This window comes from Trachemys scripta, chromosome 1, assembly GCF_013100865.1.
Source record: "Trachemys scripta elegans isolate TJP31775 chromosome 1, CAS_Tse_1.0, whole genome shotgun sequence".
In the NCBI taxonomy this organism is placed as follows: domain Eukaryota; kingdom Metazoa; phylum Chordata; order Testudines; family Emydidae; genus Trachemys; species Trachemys scripta.
Window position 1 is genome coordinate 268,249,872 of NC_048298.1, and position 21,576 is coordinate 268,271,447.

At 39.9% G+C, this 21,576-nt stretch overlaps 1 protein-coding gene across 2 annotated transcripts; it reads left to right on the forward strand.

Moving 5' to 3' along the window:
• The first annotated feature begins 1,191 nt into the window (after positions 1 to 1,191).
• On the forward strand, positions 1,192 to 15,975 carry COMMD6 (COMM domain containing 6). 2 transcript variants are annotated; one of them, XR_004644060.1, is made up of 8 exons: positions 1,192 to 1,295; positions 2,784 to 2,842; positions 3,485 to 3,550; positions 3,678 to 3,754; positions 4,287 to 4,455; positions 5,968 to 6,120; positions 8,514 to 8,643; positions 15,821 to 15,975. XR_004644060.1 is itself a non-coding variant. In XM_034758342.1 (7 exons), exons 1-7 carry the CDS (start codon positions 1,247 to 1,249, stop codon positions 8,562 to 8,564), a joined length of 624 nt encoding a protein of 207 aa, XP_034614233.1. In that variant the 5' UTR covers positions 1,192 to 1,246; the 3' UTR covers positions 8,565 to 11,315. The 2 variants fall into 2 exon arrangements, 1 of the variants encoding a protein (XP_034614233.1); XM_034758342.1 differs by lacking the exon at positions 15,821 to 15,975 and having other exon boundaries at positions 8,514 to 11,315.
• Positions 15,976 to 21,576: the final 5,601 nt, after the last annotated feature.

Consider the following 21,576-nt stretch of genomic DNA (forward strand, 5'->3'; position numbering starts at 1 on the left):
AATTGGGAAGGGAGATGGCAAGACCAAACAGGAATCTGACCCATATATGTATAGTGCTTCTTATTAATAACAATAAACAAGCATATCATGTTGCACAATAATTACAAACCTAGGACTGGGGTTGCAAAATATTATATCTAGTTTGACTAAACCGGGCTTTAGTTAAATATGATGCAAAACTGTGGGATGCAGATTAACCAGCACTGCCAGCCTTTTACAGTTTTACCAATCAGTTCATTTTCAATATGAACAAATCATCTCAAATTAATTATTTTGAGATCATGGTAATACGGTAATATTAAAAGCAAATTGCGAATGGAACACCTATAAAACCTGCATCACGAGGAATATCTAATGTCAGATTATTCCATATATTAGACATATAGTTTCGAGGAGATAACCAGGGTTCTGACCTATCTTGGTTTGGGGAATACTGTACTGAATTGGGCAGGTCTTCCGCATATCCTGTAGGCCAGGTGTGACATATTTTAAGGGTCCCAAAATCGGTTTGACACTGATGCAGCTTCGTGACACCAACATGCCTCCCGGTGCATCAAACGGCGCTGTGATTTGACTGTGACACAGCGTCGCGTTGCACGTGTAGTGCAGGACCAGAACACCATGCTGCCACACCACAGCAAGATGAATAAATTGTTCTGCTGCAGGACGGAGCTCGGCAACAGCCCCTACATGTAGCATATGTCTTGTAAGTAGTACGTCCCTCTCGGAGCCCTTTTGATTTAGTGACTGTATTGAGTGAAATCTGGAGTCTCATACAACAGGTTTAAACGTGTGTGGGAAGAAATGCCCTTTCACCCCGGGACGCCGCCAGAAACGGAAGACTTCACAGATCAAGGGCGAAGGACACAGGGTGGGAGCCCGCGAGGAGACCCAGGTCAGGCGCCCCGCGAGACAGGCTGAGCTAGACACACACGAGCAGCTGCCAGACAAGCGCCCCGGAGTCTTAGCTCCGCGCGATCCCCTCCTCCGGAGGCGCGTGGTTGATGGCGACCCCACCCCCTTGCGCTTGATTTTAACGCCATAACGAGCAACCAATGAGAGCTCGGGAGCGGGGCGGAGCACGGGCCCAGCAGCCGATAAGCGCGAAGTGTGGCGGAAGGTGACTGATGATTGGACGGCGGAGGTGCGCAGGGTGGGTCTGTAGGTGCTAACCAATGAGGGTGGCCGCTCGCGGGTGTTGTTAGCGGAAGCAGTCTGGCGGGGTCCCCGGGTGGCTGGCGGAAGGATGGCTGCCAGAGCTGCCGTGGTGGGTGCGCGGTCCCTGGAGCCCCTTGGTGAGAGGGAGGGGCTGGTGGGGCACGTGGATGGGTGGAGGTGGTATTGGGGGCTGGGAAGAGATTGATGGGATGCGTGTCGGGAGGGAGGAGTTGGTGGGGCAAAAGGGAAGGGGAGCAGAGGGCTGTGGGATACTATATGGGGCAACGGGGAGGGAGTTAGAGTGGTATATGGAGGGGGAGTTGGGTGGGGCACAAGGTGGAGATGGGGCTGGAGTTTTGTGTGTACACTCACACACACACATACACACACGAGACTATCTCCGAGCTTGACATTATGTGGCTATCACTTATTTGAAGAAACCGAATAATTCTGGATTCAGATTTTTAACAGTGAGTGTAATTAATCATTCGAGCAACTTATCTAGCGAGGTGGTAAATTCTCAATCTTTCAATCAGGACTGACATTTTTTAAAAAAAAAGTGCTGTAGCTCAAATACAAGGTATGATAATGTTATGAGAGTTATGCAGGAAGTCAATCTAGAGAGCATAATGGTTCTTTCTGACCTTAAAATCTCTGTTTCAATGGAGTCACTTATTATTAAATTTTGCCTTTAATGCTGTCAGTAGGTATTTTTGATTAGGGGTAGTTTTTGTTCCTGAAGCAGAAATCTGGCGATAAACTCCTGTATCTTGACCGGTTTCAGAGTAGCAGCCATGTTAGTCTGTATCCGCAAAAAGAACAGGGGTACTTGTGGCACCTTAGAGACTAACAAATTTATTTGAGCATAAGCTTTCGTGGGCTACAGCCCACTTCATCGGATGCATGTAGTGGAAAATACAATAGGAAGATATATATACACGTGCACAGAGAACATGAAAGAATGGGTGTTACCATACACACTATAAGGAGAGTGATCAGTTAAGGTGAGCTATTATCAGGAAGAGAGAAAAAGAACTGTTTGTAGTGGTAATGAAAATGGCCCATTTCCAGCGATTGACAAGGAGATGTGAGGAACGGGGTGGGGGGGATAAGCATGGGGAAATAGTTTTACTTTGTGTAATGGCCCATCCAAGCCCAGTCTTTATTCAAACCTAATTTAATGGTGTCCAATTTGCAAATTAATTCCAATTCAGCAGTCTCTCGTTGGAGTCTGTTTTTGATGTTTTTTTGTTGTAATAGTGCGACTTTTAGGTCTGTAATCGAGTGGCCAGGGAGATTGAAGTGTTCTCCAACTGGTTTTTGAATGTGTTAATTCTTGATTTGTGTCCATGTATTCTTTTCCGTAGAGACTGTCCAGTTTGGCCAATGTACATGGCAGAGGGGCATTGCTGACATATATCACATTGGTAGATGTGCAGGTGAACGAGCTTCTGATAGTGTGGCTGATGTGATTAGGTCCTATGATGGTATCTTGACCGAAGATCTTGTTTAAAATGCAAACACTGTCAATGCAGAGGGGCTGACCTGAGATTCTTCCCATGAACTGAGAGGATTTTTTTTAATTTAAGGGCTTACAGCTAATTAATAATGTTTATATTTTTTAGATTTTGGCAGTACTGCTGATATTATTAAACTAATACCTAAGGATCTATTTGCTGAGCTAGTAAGTAATATTTCTATATTTAGTTCTTATGCTTTTGTGTAGTGTAAAATGTTTGAAGTGATGGTTATGTTACTCGCTGTTTGAGTGCAAATTTCCCTGATAGGATAATAGTAATGTCCCCCACCTTTACGTAAGTGGACCACATCCTCTAGTGATTAGTGAGACTGAGTCAATTTTGTATTTTTACAAAATACTGATTTTGCTTTTGAGGAACACAGGAACAGCTAGCCTGGCAAACAATCCATTTCATGTTTTCTATTAAATCATGAAAAATGAACCCTTAGTGCTGGATTGTATCACTTAGCCGCAGCTCTGTGTTGTAAACCGTGCAAAGCAGGCAGGTTAGTGGTTTAAAAATTTTGAACATGTATTTTCACTCTTGTGAGTTTGATGGTATGTAAATATAGTTTTAGCAGCCGCCACTAACTTAATACATCCTTTTCCTCTTCACTCAGTATATATGTAAAGTGGTGTAGCAGACTATTTGTATATTGCCACAATAGGCTTGTTCCCTTGGCCACGGTGTATTGAAACCACATGACTACACCCTCTGTACAGATATTTTTAAAGCATGATATTTTAATAACTTTACTAGTGATTGGCTGTTCGTGTAACTTTTTTTTTTTTTTTTTTTTTTTGTAGTGTGAGCGAATTATTCAGCATCTTCACTGTCAGATCCCAGGTGTAAATACAGTAGAACTATGCCAGGTAAGTTTTTATGATTAGTGGTCATCCAAAAGCAAATCACTTACATTCATTGTATATTACATGTCACCTGAATTATAGAATGTTTATAAGACTTACATTTGTTTGTGTTCAACCATTCTGTTTCCAGAGATTTCAAACAGCTGGAGTTGAAATGAAAGTTGCTGACCTGGCAAAGATAATTAATGTTGTTTCCTTTTTATTTGGGTAAGCAAGAACCCATCCTCCCTACATTTCTTTTAATTTTATTCTTTCTTTATAGAATAAAATAAAAAAGGGGGGGGGTCATAAAAGGTGGAAGGGTATAAATTAAGGCTGAGGAGCCAGAAAATTTTGACTTTGAGTAAGTCAGGGGATCTAAAGGAGCTCGAAAACTTGTATTAACTCGTTTTTTTTTTAATTCATTCATAAATCAGAAACAAAAAATCTTTTTTTCCACTTAGAATATTTATGCATATTAAAAATATATGGGGTATACATAAACGAGAGGAAATTGCTCCCTTGTGGGGACCTTGCATGCAAATTCTTAGAACAGTTTACTTTGGGGGAGATGAAGTAAAATTCTTTGCAAAAAGAGTGTGTAGGTTGCATTACACGGTTACTACAATGTAAAATATTATTCATGAACAGAGAAAACTAATGGAAATGTTTGCCTTGTTTAAAAACAAACAACCCTGGATTTCTTGAACATCATTCTTACAAAAACCTACAATTTTTTTTTTTTTAAATCTATCTACAGCACAGCGGCCAAAAACAACCTGTCTGCAGAAGAACTCTCCACTGGTCTGGGTAATGCAATCAGTATGCTGCCAAAACATGCCGTTCAGGTTATTCGCCATATATGGAATGAACAGGGTAAATCTATCATTATGTCAGAAGATGCTAGAAATATGGCAACAGTGGGACAGGTAACTAGCTCAGATTTCTGATTCAATAGCATTAACTTTCCAAAAATGTCTACTTCATGGTGGATGCTGCTGCAAAAGTGGCAAATAATATATTTAATGGACTGTTGGATGCCTGCACATTGTGATATTAGACCTGGCTAATATTAGTTTCCCCATAATACTTATAAATAGTTACAAATGCTTAAGAAACATATAGAGCTAGGTGGTTTAAATATTTTTCCAACAAGTTTAGAAGACTTCTGTTAATACTGCATTTTCATTCTGACAACATAAATAGATTTCTACTTGAAGTTGTATATTGGTTTTAATTAAAATATATATGTTATACCTTGAAAGAAGTGACTGGCTTTAAACACACTTGGCACTTTTAATTACAAAAAAGTGTTGTTTGGATATTCATACAATTAAAAGTGACAAAGTCTGTTCAAACTACGCTTCTCATAGTTGTTGGTGAGTTAAAACGGAGCTCTAATAGTTTAACTTCCGTGAGTTTTAATAACATTTGTTATTACTTAGTGTATAGCACAATAAGAGTCTGACATTCATGTACTTATGCAAAACATTCTGATATGAATTCTTACGTTAATACTTATGCAGGATCTTTATATAAACTGCTAAGGTCATGTTATGGACTTGCATGCACAAAAATCAGAAAACAGTAATTCTGACTCCTCAATGCAGATTTTCTGCTGCCAGTGCAATTTTTCATGGCAGGAGGATTTTACCCACCCATCTTTAATTGATAAAGAAAATCAAGGTAATATCATGCCTAAGTCCCTGATGAGAGACACAAGACCCTGTACTAATGCCTATATGAAACCTTTTTGCTATGGCTGCATTCTTTGTAATCTTCATGGCTTCATCAAGAATTTAGGAGGTAGTCTAGAGTTAGCTAAGAATACTTCTTTCAGAAACATACTCTGTGCGTGATGGGGGAGTCATTGTGCACCAACAGCCACACAGATCTTGGCAGAAGAGGCATCTGTGTCTGGTGGCAAAGAAGTCCAAGACAACTGGGGGTTTCTCCTTTATTGCAGCCATTGAGGAGTGATCTTGCTTCATCTGCCTGCTCTGCCATTGAGGTCTTATACTGGGTTGTGTTGAGTTGGGCTGCACTTTGTCTGGTACCTTGCCTTCGACCTTACTGCAATGAATGACCCCACCAGGAGTACAGGACTCCCAACACCATCACTCTTAGGGTCTTAAGTATATGCAAGCTTCTCCACCAAGTCAAGGTGGCAGCCCAAGGAGAAGATTTATTTACAAAAACATTGTACTTGTATTTTGGTGTATAGTATATAGAGCAGTATAATCAAGTCATTGTCTGTATGAAATTTTAGTTTATACTGTCTTGCTAGTGCTTTTTATATAGTCTGTTGTAAAACTAGGTAAATGTTTAAATGAGTTGATGTACCCCCTGGAAGACCTCTGTGTACCCTGAGTATAGTATAGTGACAGCAGGATTGATTGGAAGTGTTTAAAAACAGTTTGATTGCTCTTTCTTTTCTGCAGATTATAGATATTCAATGGAAACTGGGAATGGCAGTGAGCTCTGACAGCTGTAGGTCTCTTAAGTACCCTTACGTTACAATGACACTAAAAGTGGCAGAGCCTTCGGGCCAGATAATGAGCAAGTCTTTTGAAATGACAATCCCACAGTTCCAGGTTTGTAATCCAGTTTCATATTTCTCAAAACGAGTTGCATACAACTCTGCTTTCTTAATAGAAATGCAAATGTTTACATGTAGGACAGCACATTTCTGTGACATTTAATTACGTATGTACTAATGGAAAGATGAGATGTCTACATATGTTTCAGATTAAAAATCTGTTTGCTTAAGCAACTGAACCCAAACATTGTTAATTTAATAAGAACTCTCACTTAAGAATTCCAAGTTTAAAATTGCTTTGTCCTTATCAGAACCATCCCATTTCAATGAGTAAAATTGTAACCAAAGACTACGAGATCTCTTAGTATGTTAACTCACTTGATGTTCTGTCTGGTTTGCTACCCAGCTGCCTCTCCTGCAGTCACTGAGTGTGTTTGAAGCCCAAGAGGTCTGTGGGACTGCTCCAGCCTTAAAAACTGAAATTTGAATTAAAGCCTAAAACAAAACGTTCAGGGGAAAAAAAAATCCTTAATGCTTAGAGCAATAGTCCATGCCAACAACCAGGTTGCTGGGAGTTTGGAGGGTTCTATGAGATCATCTAAAGTGGCCAGGGTCAAATGGGTAAGGACCTAGTGTATGATAAATCCTTAACCTTAAAAATTGTTTTGCATTTCTTTAGTCTTGGGCCTAATAAGAGTTTTCTGGTTTCTTTTATGGTACTTAAAGAGGCAGAGGATTAGCTGCTCTTTAAGAGAGTTTAATCTGGAGAGATGGTCCCAAATTTAAACAAAACTGACTTGTACATATTCCTCAAGAAGTGGAATTATCATTTAATTATAAAAAAATAAAATTTAAATTGTGCAACTCTTCTAGCTTTTTCAAAATAAACATGGATCTCCAAATCACTTGAATCATCATAGCTGAACGTACACTAACTTTTGGAACCATTTTTGACAGCAGCCGCTAATTAAGTCTCTTGTCCTCCTGCTCTCCCTTGCCCATGCAGTAAACACTGAGAGGTGAAAGTAGACTTCCACTTGTTGAGCTTGCTGCAAGGGACTTCCTAATGTTGAACAGAGCAACCTCTCAGTGTGAATATATAGCTTACATTTTACAAGCTTACATTCATAAAAGTAAAAAAGTACCACAAATCACTAGGAACAATGCCATTTAAAAAATAGCACTTCACTCTGAGGTAGGGGGATGTGTTGGTTTTTGTTACTAATGCTATAAATGGAAAAAAAACAAGGACGGGGGGGCGAGGGGTAAGGTGTCTGCTTGGTTTGTTTACTTTGTGTATTTGGTAACAGCATATGTGTAGTTGGTTTCACTGTGGTCTCCCATATAATCAGGTAGTCAGTCATATTCTCTTGCTTTATTGTGAGAGTCTTTCACACAACAACCAAATAACATAGTAGTAAAAAAATGTGGCTGTAAAGCCACAAAAATTGGCAGGTGTAATACTTGAAACATTGTTCTTAAATGACTGGTCAAGTTGATTTTGTTCCTCTAAAGTGCAAAAAATCTTGGCTCTTCCCATGAAATATTGTGTACACTTTTTTTTTGCTGGCATTTGTGGACCTACTGTAACAGCCATTAAAGGATGGTTTTATTTTGGTTTAATAGCAGTAATGATACTGGTGGTTCTTCCCCCCCCCCCCCCCAAAAAAAAATGTTCCAGCTCTGGTGCCCCACTGTGTTCTACTAGTGCTATATCTTCTGTTCAGTCACAGCATACCTGCACACTAGTCCAATTATACTATTACCCCCCCCCACTCCCACACACAGCAATCATACTGTGGCTGGTCCTTAATTCCTTTGCTTACAGTTGCAAACTTGGGGGTGGTGGTGAGAGCTTTTGTTTAGCTATCAGAGTTCAATTATGTTAAAGGGTCATTGCATCCCCCTTTGTTTTGAAACTAAACTTCTACAAGCCTAATGATAGATAAACCCATTAGTGAAAAATGTATTAAAAAGGCAAGGGATGACTGGTGATTTTTCTGAATATAGATCCACTAGTTTCTCAGTTCTGTAGATTGGAAACTATTTAATATCTTGCTGTTCAATTGCTATGTGAAAGGGACACTGCAAACTGAATATCTAGGTTATTTCAAACTTGGGAATAAAAGTACTTTCAGGTACTACTCCTGCCAATTTCTGTGGTCTTACAACCACATTTTTCTACTTTTAAAAAATATTTTTTCTCTCCTGTTCCCAAAGGCATCAGACAAAACCACACAAATATGGCATTAGACTATAGTGAAAGTGACTTTACACAAAGTGCTGACTAATGCATAAAGCAAAGTGGAATAAAGTTCTCATATTACAGATACTATAATCTTGGGTGCTACTTGTAAACATAGGGACAAAATTCCAGCATGAAGTTGGTGGCTTTAACTACAATGCAAATTGTTAAAGTGCAGTTTAATATTGCCTCTTCTTTTTCAGGACTTCTTCAGACATTTCAAGGAAATAGCAGCTGTTCTTGAAACAGTTTAAATACTTCAAAGACACACTTTACTTGATCCACATAAGCCTTCCCATCTTGCACAAGTAATTGTGTCAATGTTTAAGGAAGGTATGTATTCTCATGGTCTTATCAGAATATTTTCCAATAGCTTCCTTTTTTTTGGATCACACTGAAAGCTTTTTTTTATGTAACTTTTCTTCTAAATATATGAAAGAACAAACTCTTGCAAGGTGGCAATCTGAGTAAAAGTGTATTTAGCACAATCTTCTGGCTGAATAGAGCTACGTAGCTAAGGACATGTCACAACCTCAGACTTTTCCTACTGTTCAATAGCGGAAGCTACGTACTGTATATAAACTCTGCAATGTGGAAACACCCATGAAAATGCTAACTGAGCAAACTACTGGAAGAAGTGTAAACCCCATGTTTACACTTTTCTCTATAAAATCATGCCATTGATGTGCACATGGAATCAATTATATCATTAGCTATGTAGAGTACATAAAATTACAGTCAGCAAGCATATTGTTAGCCATGAAGAATAGTGTCCTCACCGAACTGATAAATTCGTTATATCAAGTAGGTTGGAAGCCTAATATTTACTCCCTTTTGTTAATTATTGGAGAACATCTTCCATCATTCTATTAATAAATGATTGTTACTTCAGTGTAAGATTAGTATCACTGAAATATTTCCATAAATCTGGATTTACCATCTCCTATTGCAGTAAATATCTCTAGTAACAGAGACCTAAAAACTTCCCTGCACAGAACTAATAACATTGACTAAGCAGAATTTGTAGGGAAGTTTACATTTTAAAAAAGTGAACATGTGTTCAAAAAATACTTTTGAAGCAAATAGATACAGTTGATAGCACATTATTTTGTTGCTTATGTATGTTCTATAGTAAATCCAACTTTAAACTTGTGGCATTTCCTTATTATTCTGATCAGCAGATTTTGTTTCCTAATTAAACTGGAAGCTTGATGCAGTTGCATCACTTGGTCTTTTGAACTGGAAATTCGAAGTCAAGAAATGGAAACTTAAGGTCAGCCTGAGCTAAACACATCATTTACGACAATATTAAGAGTCTGACAGTCTCTTAGCTGCAGTACTTTCTCTGGTAGGAGTGCACAGGACTGCATTGCTGTCTGTCCAGAGACCAGTTGTCCTTGTCAGTCAACAGTAAGATTCTGACTTAGTGGTTATCTGTGATCAAGAATAAGGGTAACTTCAAATACGGAATAATCCAGGTTTCCATTTTTGAGTGTCTTCATATAAACTGAATAATTTAAAATGGAAGATTACAACTAAATAGAATTAGACATACTGAAAACAAAATATTCTGACATAATAAGTATGCTGCTGGTGTTCAGATCAGATCATGCTTTGCTTGTGCAGTGGAGCAAATAAGTCCTGTATGAAAACAGAATGGATGAGGGCTATCTGACTCAGGCTTTGTCTTGATGATGAGACTAGATGAAAATAGGCTGAGGCAAGCAATGGGGAAAAAATTGGCAACAGTCATCTATGTGCTACTGACAGAGGGGCTGCATCCACCATTTGACCTAGTTTCACAATATTGAAGGTGGTTGTAACAAGAGCTGCTTTTAGAAGATCAAGTAGCAGTGCCATATATATAATATATATATAAAAGCTGCATCAGAAAGAAGGTGTGTGTGTGTATATTCTATATAGAAAGAAGATGTGTGTATATATATATATATATAGCTAAAGAGTTCATGCTCTTCTTTCTGATGCAGCTTTTGCTATCGTGATCCCTGCCTTTTGTCACCTCAGGACAATATGTTTGAAATGCACTCTGTGTTGTGGGTGCACTCTGGAACCATTCAAACTCAAGGCTGTGCAGTGTGTGTCTGCCCCTTTGAGCATAATGTGGGGAGCACAGCACCAATACTCAGAGTTGCACCGGATTCCAGATGAACTGGAAGATGATAGGTTTAACCTTTAAAACTAAATAGTTTAGGACCTGGAACCTTACTTGAGGGACTGTCTGTGCAGTTCAGATCAGTAGGCGTGCACAAGTGGCACTTGATTTCTCTGAAAATGAGAGGAGGCTGCTTGCAGAACATTCTCTGGGAGAGGGCATGGCCTCTAGAATGTACTTCCTTCCTCATTCTGCCAGAGCCTGGGTGTCTCAGCCTGGGCATACTACAAAGTCCACTTTTTATGAGCCTTCAGGGAGATGGTACAGAGTGTCTCATCACATGGTCAGTCAGAGGATTTCTAGAAGAGCCTAAATTGGTGCTTGTAATTAGAACCTATTTTGTTTTTTTAGGTGACCGCATTTAAGAGTTTTGGGGACTGTTCTTAGACATGTGCATAGGTGACAGAAAAGTAAAATAAAAAACAAATAACAAGTTGGACCCCAAAATTTGTGGTTCGACACTTGATACTTCAATTGCTGTTACAAACTCTAGTCAGACTTTGTATAGCTGATAATGTTTGTGCTGACATTGGAACATGTGTGGAGAAAAGACACTTTGGTTATTGATGCCTTTTTGTCTAGAAACGTTAAACTAGCATTAATAGCAGCTTCTTTAAGTGAAGATTGAGAGTTTTGGTTACCAGTTCTGTTTACCTCTCTTCACAATATGGCAGACCTGTGCAGTTGGAGCAATTTGCAGTAACCCTATTTCCAGTAGAGACAGGGAAGTGTTAGTACCATTATACAAGGCACTGGTGAGACATCACTGGGAATACCATGTGCAATTCTGGTCTCCCATGTTTAAGAAAGAGTTGAGTTCAAACTGGAACAGATGCAGAGAAGGGCTACTAGGATGATCAGAGGAATGGAAAACCTGCCTTGAGAAGGAGACTCGGAGATTGGCTTGTTTAGCTTAACCAAAAGGAGGCTGAGGGAGATATGATTGCTTTCTATAAGTACATTGCAGGGATAAATACCAGGGAGAGAGAAGAGTTATTCAGCCAATGTTGACACAAGAACAAATGGATATAAACTGGCCAACAACTTTAGGCTCAAAATTAGGCGAAGGTTTCTAACCATCAGAGGAGTAGCCTCTGGAATAACCTTCCAAGAGGAGTAGTGGGAGCAAAAAACCTAACAGGCTTCAAGGCTGAGCTTGATAAATTTATGGAGGGGATGGGATGATGAAATTGCCCACAATGGCATGTGGCCCATCGGCAACTGCCAGTAGCAAAAATCCCCAACAGCTGAATTTGGGACACTAGATAGGGCGGGCTCTGAGTTATTACAGAGAATTCTTTCCCAGGTATCTGACTAGTGGGTCTTGCCTACAAATGCAGGGTCAACTGATCGCCATATTTGGGGTTGGAAAGGAATTTTCCCCCTGGGTCAAATTGACACAGACCCTGGGGTTTTTTCACTCTCTGCAGCATGGGCCATGGGTGACTTGCAGGTTTAAATTAGTGTAAATAAGGAATTCTCTATAACTTGAAGTCTTTAAACCATGATTTAAGGACTTCAGTAACTCAGCCAGAGTTTAGAGGTTATAGTTCAGGAGTGGGTGGATGAAGTTCTATGTCCTGCAATGTGCAGGTCAGATTAGATGGTCATGATTGTTCCTTCTGACCTTAAAGTCTGAGTCTAAAACTGTCACGTTATGGCAACCTGAGACCATAATGCCAGAAACATTAATGAATACTTTGTGAAATGTCCCTGCATGCCAGGGTATTGAAACTTGCTGGAAGAACCCCAGAAGCCTGAGTTTGGTATGACTGTTCTGATAAATCTCAATGAACACCTTTTTGATTTATCTTGTTTTAAATAGATGGTGATTGAAAGTTGGCTATTGAGGCAAATCCCAGATGTTTTATTCAGTCATCTGTAAAAATTACAGCATTAAACGATGGAGCAATTAAATACTCAACTAAAATTTTTTAGAAATTGAATTATGTGGAATAGTGATACTGGCAAGTTAGACAAAAACAACTTTTTACTATTGTGTCTGTGGAACCAGATTTGTACCAGAATAAGTAATCCCATCTTGTCTTTAATATTACTTTCCATTTTAATACAGATTTCTATACCATGCATATTTTTGTATGTTTACAAACTAAAAGTTATTAAATATTTGGCTAACAAATTTAAAAGTGGTCTATATTTGTTCATGACAGTGGTTATTTAAATTTGTTGCATGAAAGTCTATCTTGATTCCCTTGACACAAATACTTAATTTTTTTTAATAGAACAAAAGACAGGTAGTCTTTTAACTAAACTTCTTTCTATACTGAATTAGGTAAAACTTGCCAAATTCTTCCATCTGTTTATCTTGCTGATCTCACACTGAAATGATTAGGGGAATGGAGGAATTCAAAGCTGAATTACAAAGACTACAGGGATTATTTACACCACTGAGAAATAAATATGTTGGAAATGCACTATATGAGCTTGGAAAATGATATAGGCACAGACACTATGGGTGCTTCAGGACTGGAGCACCCATGGGGGAAAAAAAATAGTGGGTGTGCCGCACCTACCAGCAGCACCCCCAATAAGCTTCTCTTCTCCCCCCCCCCCACCATCCCCGTGCTTCCCACCTGCCGGCAGGCCCCAACAACCAGTGCCTCTCCCTCCCTCTAGGCGCCTCCTGCCCACCATGAGCAGCTGTTCAGGGGTGTGCAGGAGGTGCTTGAAGGGAGGAGTAGGAGTGGGGGACAAAAAGGTTGGGGCTTGGGGGAAGCATGGGGTGGGACCTGAGGCAGAGCAGAGTCGAGCACATCCTCCTCCCCCCCCCCCCCCCCGGCAACTAAGACAGCACCGCTGGAAAAGGGAGAGGCATAGGAGACCTAAATTAACAGGGTCTGCATTTAAAGATTTATTATTTTTTAATTGGACTTGAATAAAAGACCACATTATCATTGCTCAACTCTTGTCTGACTTTAATGTTTTGTATGGGAGGGCAGGGAATATCAGTCTTATGCAAGAAACAGGAAGTCAAAGACTATTGAAAGAAATGTGGTTGGGTGGAGGAAGAGAAACATTGCTGTTGTAAAGAAAGTAAACAATGTTCTGTCTTCACAGCACTACCACACTTGGAAACTTTTATTGGACAGTGAGGATATTTTTCCAAATAACATCTGCATTAAGGCCTAGATTACCCTTCTGCCCACTTGCTTCTGTGCATGTCCCAGTTTCATCCAGTCCTGGCCAAAGCAAAAATATGGCTCCATTTGGTCTTAGTCAAGGTCCCCAAAATTGCATTGCCTTTCTTTCTAAATTGCATTGTGAACAGATAGTTATGTTTGAAATCGCTCCTGGCTTTTTTTTAGATTTCCTCTTTCCAGGTTTCTCCTGCTGCTTGAATGACTTCTGGATTATTTTTCTTCAGAAGTACTAGCTTGTATTTTATTCTCCAAGTTTGATAAACTTTTCTGCTCATATTTTCTAACCGTTCTAGTTCTCTTTAATTTCTCCTTCCTGATACTAATATGAAGGACGGTTTTTAATCTTTTGCATAGGAGTGCAGAGTTCTTCTGGTTAGCCACTGTAACTTCAGCTAGTAGGGCCTGGATCCATAAAGGTACTTTGCTGATGAAGAGAAGGAATTTAAACTGGGATCTGTGGTGCTTTAATTACTGGATTGTGGGATATTCTGATGTGGGTCCCTCTCAGTCTTTCCTATTGAAATTGTTCTATTTCAATTAAATCATTTAATAATTAAATAGTCATTAGGCTACGGAGAGTGAGAATCACTCTACAGTCCAGTAGTTAAAGCACTCACCGGAGCGGTGGCAATTCCTGTTCAAATCCCTTCTCCTCAGGCAGAGGGGGGGACTTGAACTGCCTGTTATTACCTTTTATTTACAGTCCTTCAGCCGTTTTCAATCCATGTGGTAATTGTATCCTAATCAATTTGATTTAATTTTGAGTCAAATGTCATGAGATCTACCACATATTTTACTAAAAGCAAAATAAGTGAAATCTGTGTTGCTACCACACATTCTCTTAAATAAAAAAGCAATCATGTCTGGGAAGACTTGTTCTTAAGGAAGTTAATCTACTTAGTATTTTTGACTCTAAGTGACTAGAAATTCAGATTTTTATCATGTTTTAAATATGTTTCAGGTTACTTTGAGGGATTGAGGTAAAACTTTGTGGAGGGTAACTTCTAGGATCACTTTCTCTCTTTAGCAGATTGACACCACTTCTTCTTCAGTCTTTTGAAAAATCCTTTGTTCTCCAGGACTTTTTAAAAAATAGTCTATGGTTCAATTAGGCTATTGGCTAATGAGCATAATCCTGGATGTGTGTTATCTGGACACACTGGTTTATATTCCCTTACCTGTTCCTTATAAAAAGTTTACGTTTTGGAAGTTCTTACTTCCTAACGGTCAATCTTCCCTTATTTTTCTTATTAAAGACACTTTAAAAGAAACTACCTCTGAATTTCAGAATAACTAGTTCCATTTCCCCCCTTTTTTAATGAGACTTCTTACTGTCCAATTCTACATTCCCTTCTTAAATTACAGTAGGTAAGATTTTCAAAAATGGGTGTCTAAAGTCTAAATCTTTATTTAGGCATCTAAGCGAGAGGCCTGATCTCAAAAAGCTTAAGCATATAGAACGGGTCGGCAACCTTTGGCACGTGGCTCGCCAGGGTAAGCCCCCTGGTGGGCTGGGCCGGTTTGTTTACCTGCCGCGTCCACAGGTTCGGCCGATCGCAGCTCCCACTGGCCGCGGTTCGCGGCTTCAGGCCAGTGAGAGTGGCGGGAAGCGGCGCAGGCTGAGGGATGTGCTGGCTGCCGCTTCTCGCAGCCCCCATTGGCCTGGAGCAGCAAACCGCAGCTGGTGGGAGCCGCAGTTGGCCGAACCTGCGGACGCGGCAGGTAAACAAACTGGCTCGGCTCGGCCTGCCAGGATGTTACCCTGGCGAGCCACATGCCAAAGGTTGCCGATCCCTGATATACACAGTAGCACGTTGTAATGTAAAATGGAAATATTTTATTAACTTCATACTGTATGTGCAAAGGTCCAGTTAAATAGCATACCATTTTGAAGCAATGTTTTTAATACACTTTTTGATTTAAAAAAAAAAATGGGGGGGAAAACCACTAGTTTTAGTCCACTTGCTGTGGTGCTACATCATAATGTTGCATATGCTTGCATCATGTTATGGTAGCAGTCACTAGGTGGTGCTGCTACACATAGTGTGAGAAATGTTTCTTACGTAAACGGATGAGTCTTTGAATAAGTACTGTGGTGCTGGTGTTGCAGTGCAGTAGTCCTTTGAGAGATGCTGTAGCAGACAATGGAGAGTTCACTCTGCTTTATTCTTTATAGGATGGAGGCATTTCCTGAGATAGACTAGCTTCTTGGGAAGCTGAGTGGGGTTGGGCTGAGATTTCTGGAAGAAGGGATTGATTGCCTGATGCTGTTCGTAATTACCTGTTACAAGACTAGTGTGCAGACACAAATAAAGCAAGTTTTGGAATATACCCAGACTCCATGTCATTGATTTCTCCTCCACTGGGAAATTGTTCTGTAGGGGTCCACAATTTCTGCTACTATTTGGCAAAGTTGATGTTAACAGTGGGGACACTGGTGTTTGAAAGAAGGTATCACACTATTTATAAATGTCTGTCTTAGTGCTCCTTGTTTCTTCTGGGAGACTATTCCTCAGTCTAACAGGTTACTTTTTAGAATTTTTCCCAATGTTTGACCCGGAGCACCACCCCGTCAGTAAAAGCACTGCAGCTGGTGGCACCTTCCCCCTTCCCCCCCTTCACCTGGTTACACCCCTGCAGAGAGGGCTGAAAATTTTAACAAGCAAAGCTAATCTTAGCTTTTTTTTTTTTTTTTTTTTTTTTTTGGAGGAAGGGACTGCAAAACAGCATTTCACCACATTCCCACTCCACAGACCTAGCAGATCCACCAGGATCACAGCTGCATGCACAAGGCCAGGCTAAACATTTTCGGGAGAGTTAGTGGGAAGACTCTCTGGAATCTACTCTAAACATAAATGACTCATATTATGTATGGTGGGTGTCTGTGGAGTGGGAGATGTTTTGGTCCTCCTCACCCTCCTACTGCAGAAATAGTCTAGCTACTTGTTCCTTTAAGCCCTTATAATTAACTTGCATTGGTTTACATTTTTAAGGCTGTATTTACTAAAACTTTCTTTTGTAAACAAAAGCTAATATTCATCTTTGGTGGCCTCAAAGTCTGCGCAGTTAATGTGGCTCATGGGGTCATCTTTGACTAAATAATGGTAGAAAACATTGTTGCTGCTTAAATTAAATGCCTCCTTGAAGCAAACATTTAATATTTGAATGTGATAACCATCTGTTTTCATTAGTGTTATTTTAAATTGATTGTGTATACACTGAACATAGAAATCCTAACTGGGATCCCTGGGGCTTTAGAGACTTGTAAAATCCTCAGCCAAAGATAATTACTTGTGGTTTATAATTTTTGGTCATTCCTGTTCCCCTAAATCTCCTTTGGAATGGTTCTTGTTGGCAGAACAAATCATAATGTTATCATGCAAGATTAGTGTCAGTTGTGCAATAAAAGTTCCATCAGGTTCATTTTTCATCCTGTTTATTTTGAACAAATGTATGTTGAGTGGTTCAAATGATAAACTGAGTATACTGACTTGTGGAGTGCTGATATAAGTATAATTTCAACACTTGTACTCATTTCTTAAATCATAATAGTGATACCCATCTTCAACATGATTGATTTTATTTTGCTAGTAATGTTTCACATATTGATTAAAAATCTGCCTTGTCAGAACTGCAGAAAAGGCACTACAGTTTTCTCCAGCAACACAATTCATGTCTAATGCCCTGACTGGGAGCACAGGCTTACTCTATGATACTGGAATAATCATTGCCAAAGTTAGACAGCCTATCAGTCTCTTAGAACAAGATCAGATGCTGAATTTAATAAAAAGTTCAATGAAAAAAATGTCCAGGATCTTGGGTTACCTTCAAGTAACAGCTGAGTCTAAAAATGAAATTGATGTAGTTCAAAATAATGCAAATAAATAATTGGACTCTGGAATACATGTAAGTTGAGGGATGATGCTATTTTCTAGATGGGTGATAGATAAGGAGATATCCCAATTATTATCAATGGACAGATCACAGAATTAAGGTATTCTGGTCAAAGGTGTATTATGGTAATACATAAAATATAGGAGTATAAACAAACATCTTTGTCTAGTTGTTCTTATTTAATACTTTTTTCCACACTTAAAAATGCAGCTAAAAACATAACCATTGCTGGCTAAGGCTTGGTCCTATTTAAGTCAGTCAGACTGCAGTTTCTCAGCACCTTGCAAGATCAAGTTCTGTGAGAGTGGTTCTGAGGAAGTGGAAATCTAAGACTGATGCCTGGAGATGGCTGATGTAGTGTCATGTGAAGACCTAGCATATTGAGTTAATGAGGGATTGGCTGAATCTTTTTATTTATCATCAGAACTTATTTGCTTCATTAAACAGAAAGAAGACAGACATCTTAATGGTGTCTAAATGAAGTTGCTCCAATAAAAGATATTACCTCACCTGCCTTGTATCTCACTTCCTGGGATCAATATCACTACAAAGAATGGAAGATATTGAATTTTCCCATCTGAAGTAGAAACTCCAGATGGGACTAGAGATCTGTCTTATGACTCAAATTTCCCCCAAATAAAGCTTAAGCAGATCTGAAAGAATCAAATCACATGAAGTTTTTATAGAGATGTTTGCAGCCTCTTGACAGCACCAGTCCTTGGGTGCACAGTAGGCTTTTGAAGTAACCTATTTTCTAAGCATCACTGGTAATTAGCTACATGGATTAACATAAGACAATTGCATATCTCCCACAATATGCAGGTGATTTGCTGTCCACTTCAAAGAGAAATTAAGACAGTGATATCAGTACATTTAAATGTTATCATCTGCTTTTGATCTCTGAATTAACAGAATACAGCTATAGACAGGAACTGTTTGGTTACATTGTTAACCTCTTAACAATATACATGTAAACACACAAAACATCTACTAATATGTCACTAAAGGTTGAATCAGGGTCAATTAGCCTGCAAGTTGCTTAAACCTTTTTGGCCCAGCATCACAAGAGTAATTATCTCTGCATCTTTCAGATCCTGGGGTATATGGCTTTCTTCCCAACAGGCGCAGAAAAGCACATAGATGTGACTTGCAAGCTTCCTACCTCCGGAGCTCCTAAAGACAGCAGGGGATTCGGTCATGCCTGTTGTTTTCCCAGGCGTAATCTCTTTCATAGTCTTCTCTACACCTTCAAGAGTTGGTATTTGGTCCAGCTCCTATATTGTGGGAAGCTGGTGATTATTGCTTTGGTGAAAGCATCATCAAGGTGCCAGGCCTAGACTGGGGAATGGCAACTAAGGGCAAGTCTACACTCCAGCTTAAGTCAACATAACTTACTCACACGCACACACAGTCAAGCGACAAGTTTTGTGCTGTCCACACCAGCGCTATGTCAGCGGGAGATGCTCTCCTGTCGGCATACAGCATCTTCACCAGATGTACAGCTGCATCAGTGCAGCTGAGCCGATGTAGCAGTGTACATGTAGATTTGCCCTAAGGCAGTGTCACAGATAATGACATCCTTTGAGTAGAGGTCTTTGTAATGCTCAGTCCATCAGTCAAGTAATTTTTGCCTGTCAGTTAATATGGTACCATCTTTCGCTTTCAAGTTTGCAGTCTTTTTACAAGATGAACCAAGGGCCTCTTTAATTCCATTATAGGTAGCACAATGGTCCCCTATTTCAAAGCAGATCTGAATCTTTCTGCACAGGTCTTGCCAATACTGCTGGGCACTTTCTTTGGTGGTTTTCTGAACCTCAGCCTTAGCCTCTTTAAACTTGAGAGTTCTGGTCTTAGGTGGTTGTTGAAGTAAAGTTAGGTGAGTTTGCTTTTTCTTTTCTATAAGTGGGAGCAGCAGATGTTCAGATGCTGCAAACCAATCAAGATATTTTTTCTTTGTTGTGCCAAAGACATCCTTGGCAGTAGCCACTGTCTTATTCTTAAAATTTTCCCACAAGATGTCAAAATCAGGGGAATCAGGTGGATCATTTTCAAAAACAAGCTTGTGCGCAGATTGAAACTTTGCACAAGTATCAGAATCCTTCATGTTAGTGATGTTGAGGCAAGATTTACCTTTTCGCTTTGCATAATAGATCTTTTTAAGATGCAGTTGGAGCTTGGCCCCAAAAAGAGCATGATCCTTGTCACGATCAGCACTATGCATTGATCAAACATGCAATACTTGGCAAATGTTTCTGTGACGGATGAGGTCAAGCTGATGCCAATGTGCTGAGTGAGGGTGCCTCTATGTGACCTTTCTGCGGCTGCTGCCACCTGCCAGCAAAATAGGTGTTCAAGACTATCCGCTCACAATAGGCACAAAGCTCAAGGACTGCTGGCCATTTTTGTTGAGGCTATCTGTGCTGTATTGACTAATGATGTGTCCCCTGTGCTCCCAATCCTTATCCATGGGGGCGAGTCTGTCCCCAGAAAAAACATTCTTAATTATTTGTTCCAGCTGAGAATAAAACTAATCTTTTTGCTATTTGGAATAATCAAGTGTTGGGCCATAAATGGACAGAAGAGACAGGTTCTTGAGTTTGTGTTTGTATCCAGCTGCACGATCCTCTCATTGATAGGTGAGGAGGGCACATGCACTGAGGACAGACTTCTTGACAGCACATCCAACATCATGTATCCTTGGTTCATTGTCAGGTTTCCCAGAAGAATAGAAGTGATAATTTCTCTGATTCAATTTCTGAAAGCCTTGTCTCACTGTGGGCTGCAATATCAATGTCCAATTGATGTAGTTCTCTATCAGTTATGGCTGTTTTCTGAAGTTCAGAATCTTCCAGTTCTAGTCTGCAAGCACTGATTAGTTTAGAGCCTGGAAAGAAGTTGGAAGGGAGCTTTTTTAACTCACCATTCCTCGTGTCTTCCCCAGATTGGGGCAAGCAGGCCATCCCTAAATAGGACTGGTTGTAGATCTGAGCCACAGCTGAACACCTGGGTCCTTCTCCACCTAAATGAGCAACTGTTGAACACGGACCCCCGACGCACACGCCTAGACAAAACAAAGAAGGAAGGGGTTGCTATAGGCCCTCCACCTTCTCTCTCGGCAAGAATTATAGAATTCCAATTGCAAGACAAAGGACAAGGCCTGCTGCAGTTTCTAGCCGGAACACTGCTCTGAGTTGAAGAAAGCACCCACCTTATTGCATCCGCAGCTGCACCTTGTCTTTGGCTGGGTATGGTCCCAATAGAGTGGATACCGTTGGCCAACAAAATTCAGGCTCATCTGCTTTTCTGGGGACATTTCCTTCCCCCAGGGGTTCTACTACTCAACCTATAGGCACTCCTCTGCCTGAAGCCGTTGGAGCGTCTCCTGGAGAGACAGGTTTATTAAGTGGTACCTGTCACTCAACATTGCATCACTGGCTGCACCATCTAAACATTCAATGGTGAAGCCCAGGAAAGGGCCTGGCTAGATGCTAAAAGAATGAAGTTGAGACGAGAGAGGACTGGCTTTGAAAACTGAAACTTTATGGTAGCTGGATTAAAGGTTGAGAACTTAATTATCTCAAAAGTATTAACGTTTATGTAAATATATATAAGTTTATAAAGAATTTAGCACTAAAAATAAATTGGGTGGATCAAAATAACCAAATCTAACATCACATTAAGCAAGTCAACCAAATGAAACATTAAACCAAATAGCTTTACATAAGTGGACAGTAACAGTAATAAAAAGAGAAATCTCTGGCTATTTTACAGGTGCTGTACCGAGAGAGAGAGAGAGACGCACACACTCTCTCTCGCTCGAATAAACCCCAGAATTTCAGTCTCAAGTTTCACATATTTTTAGTTTTCCTCATGTCTTCACCATCTGTTTTAAAGAAACATTCCATAAAACTGGAGCATGTCCTTAGGAGACGAAAGGCACACCCTATCTATAATTGTATCTAAAATACAAAATGTTATTTTGTTGGGAAAACCAGTAAACAATAATGATTTGCAGTTTCTCCTTTCCCAATTGAAAAA

Bases quoted from the DNA above. Each gene is read 5' to 3' on its own strand.
- COMMD6 (XM_034758342.1), top strand. From the start codon at position 1,247: ATGGCTGCCAGAGCTGCCGTGGTGGGTGCGCGGTCCCTGGAGCCCCTT. The intron at 3,755-4,286 runs GTAAGCAAGAAC...ATCTATCTACAG, and splicing joins GTTGTTTCCTTTTTATTTGG to CACAGCGGCCAAAAACAACC. The intron at 4,456-5,967 runs GTAACTAGCTCA...TCTTTTCTGCAG, and splicing joins ATATGGCAACAGTGGGACAG to ATTATAGATATTCAATGGAA.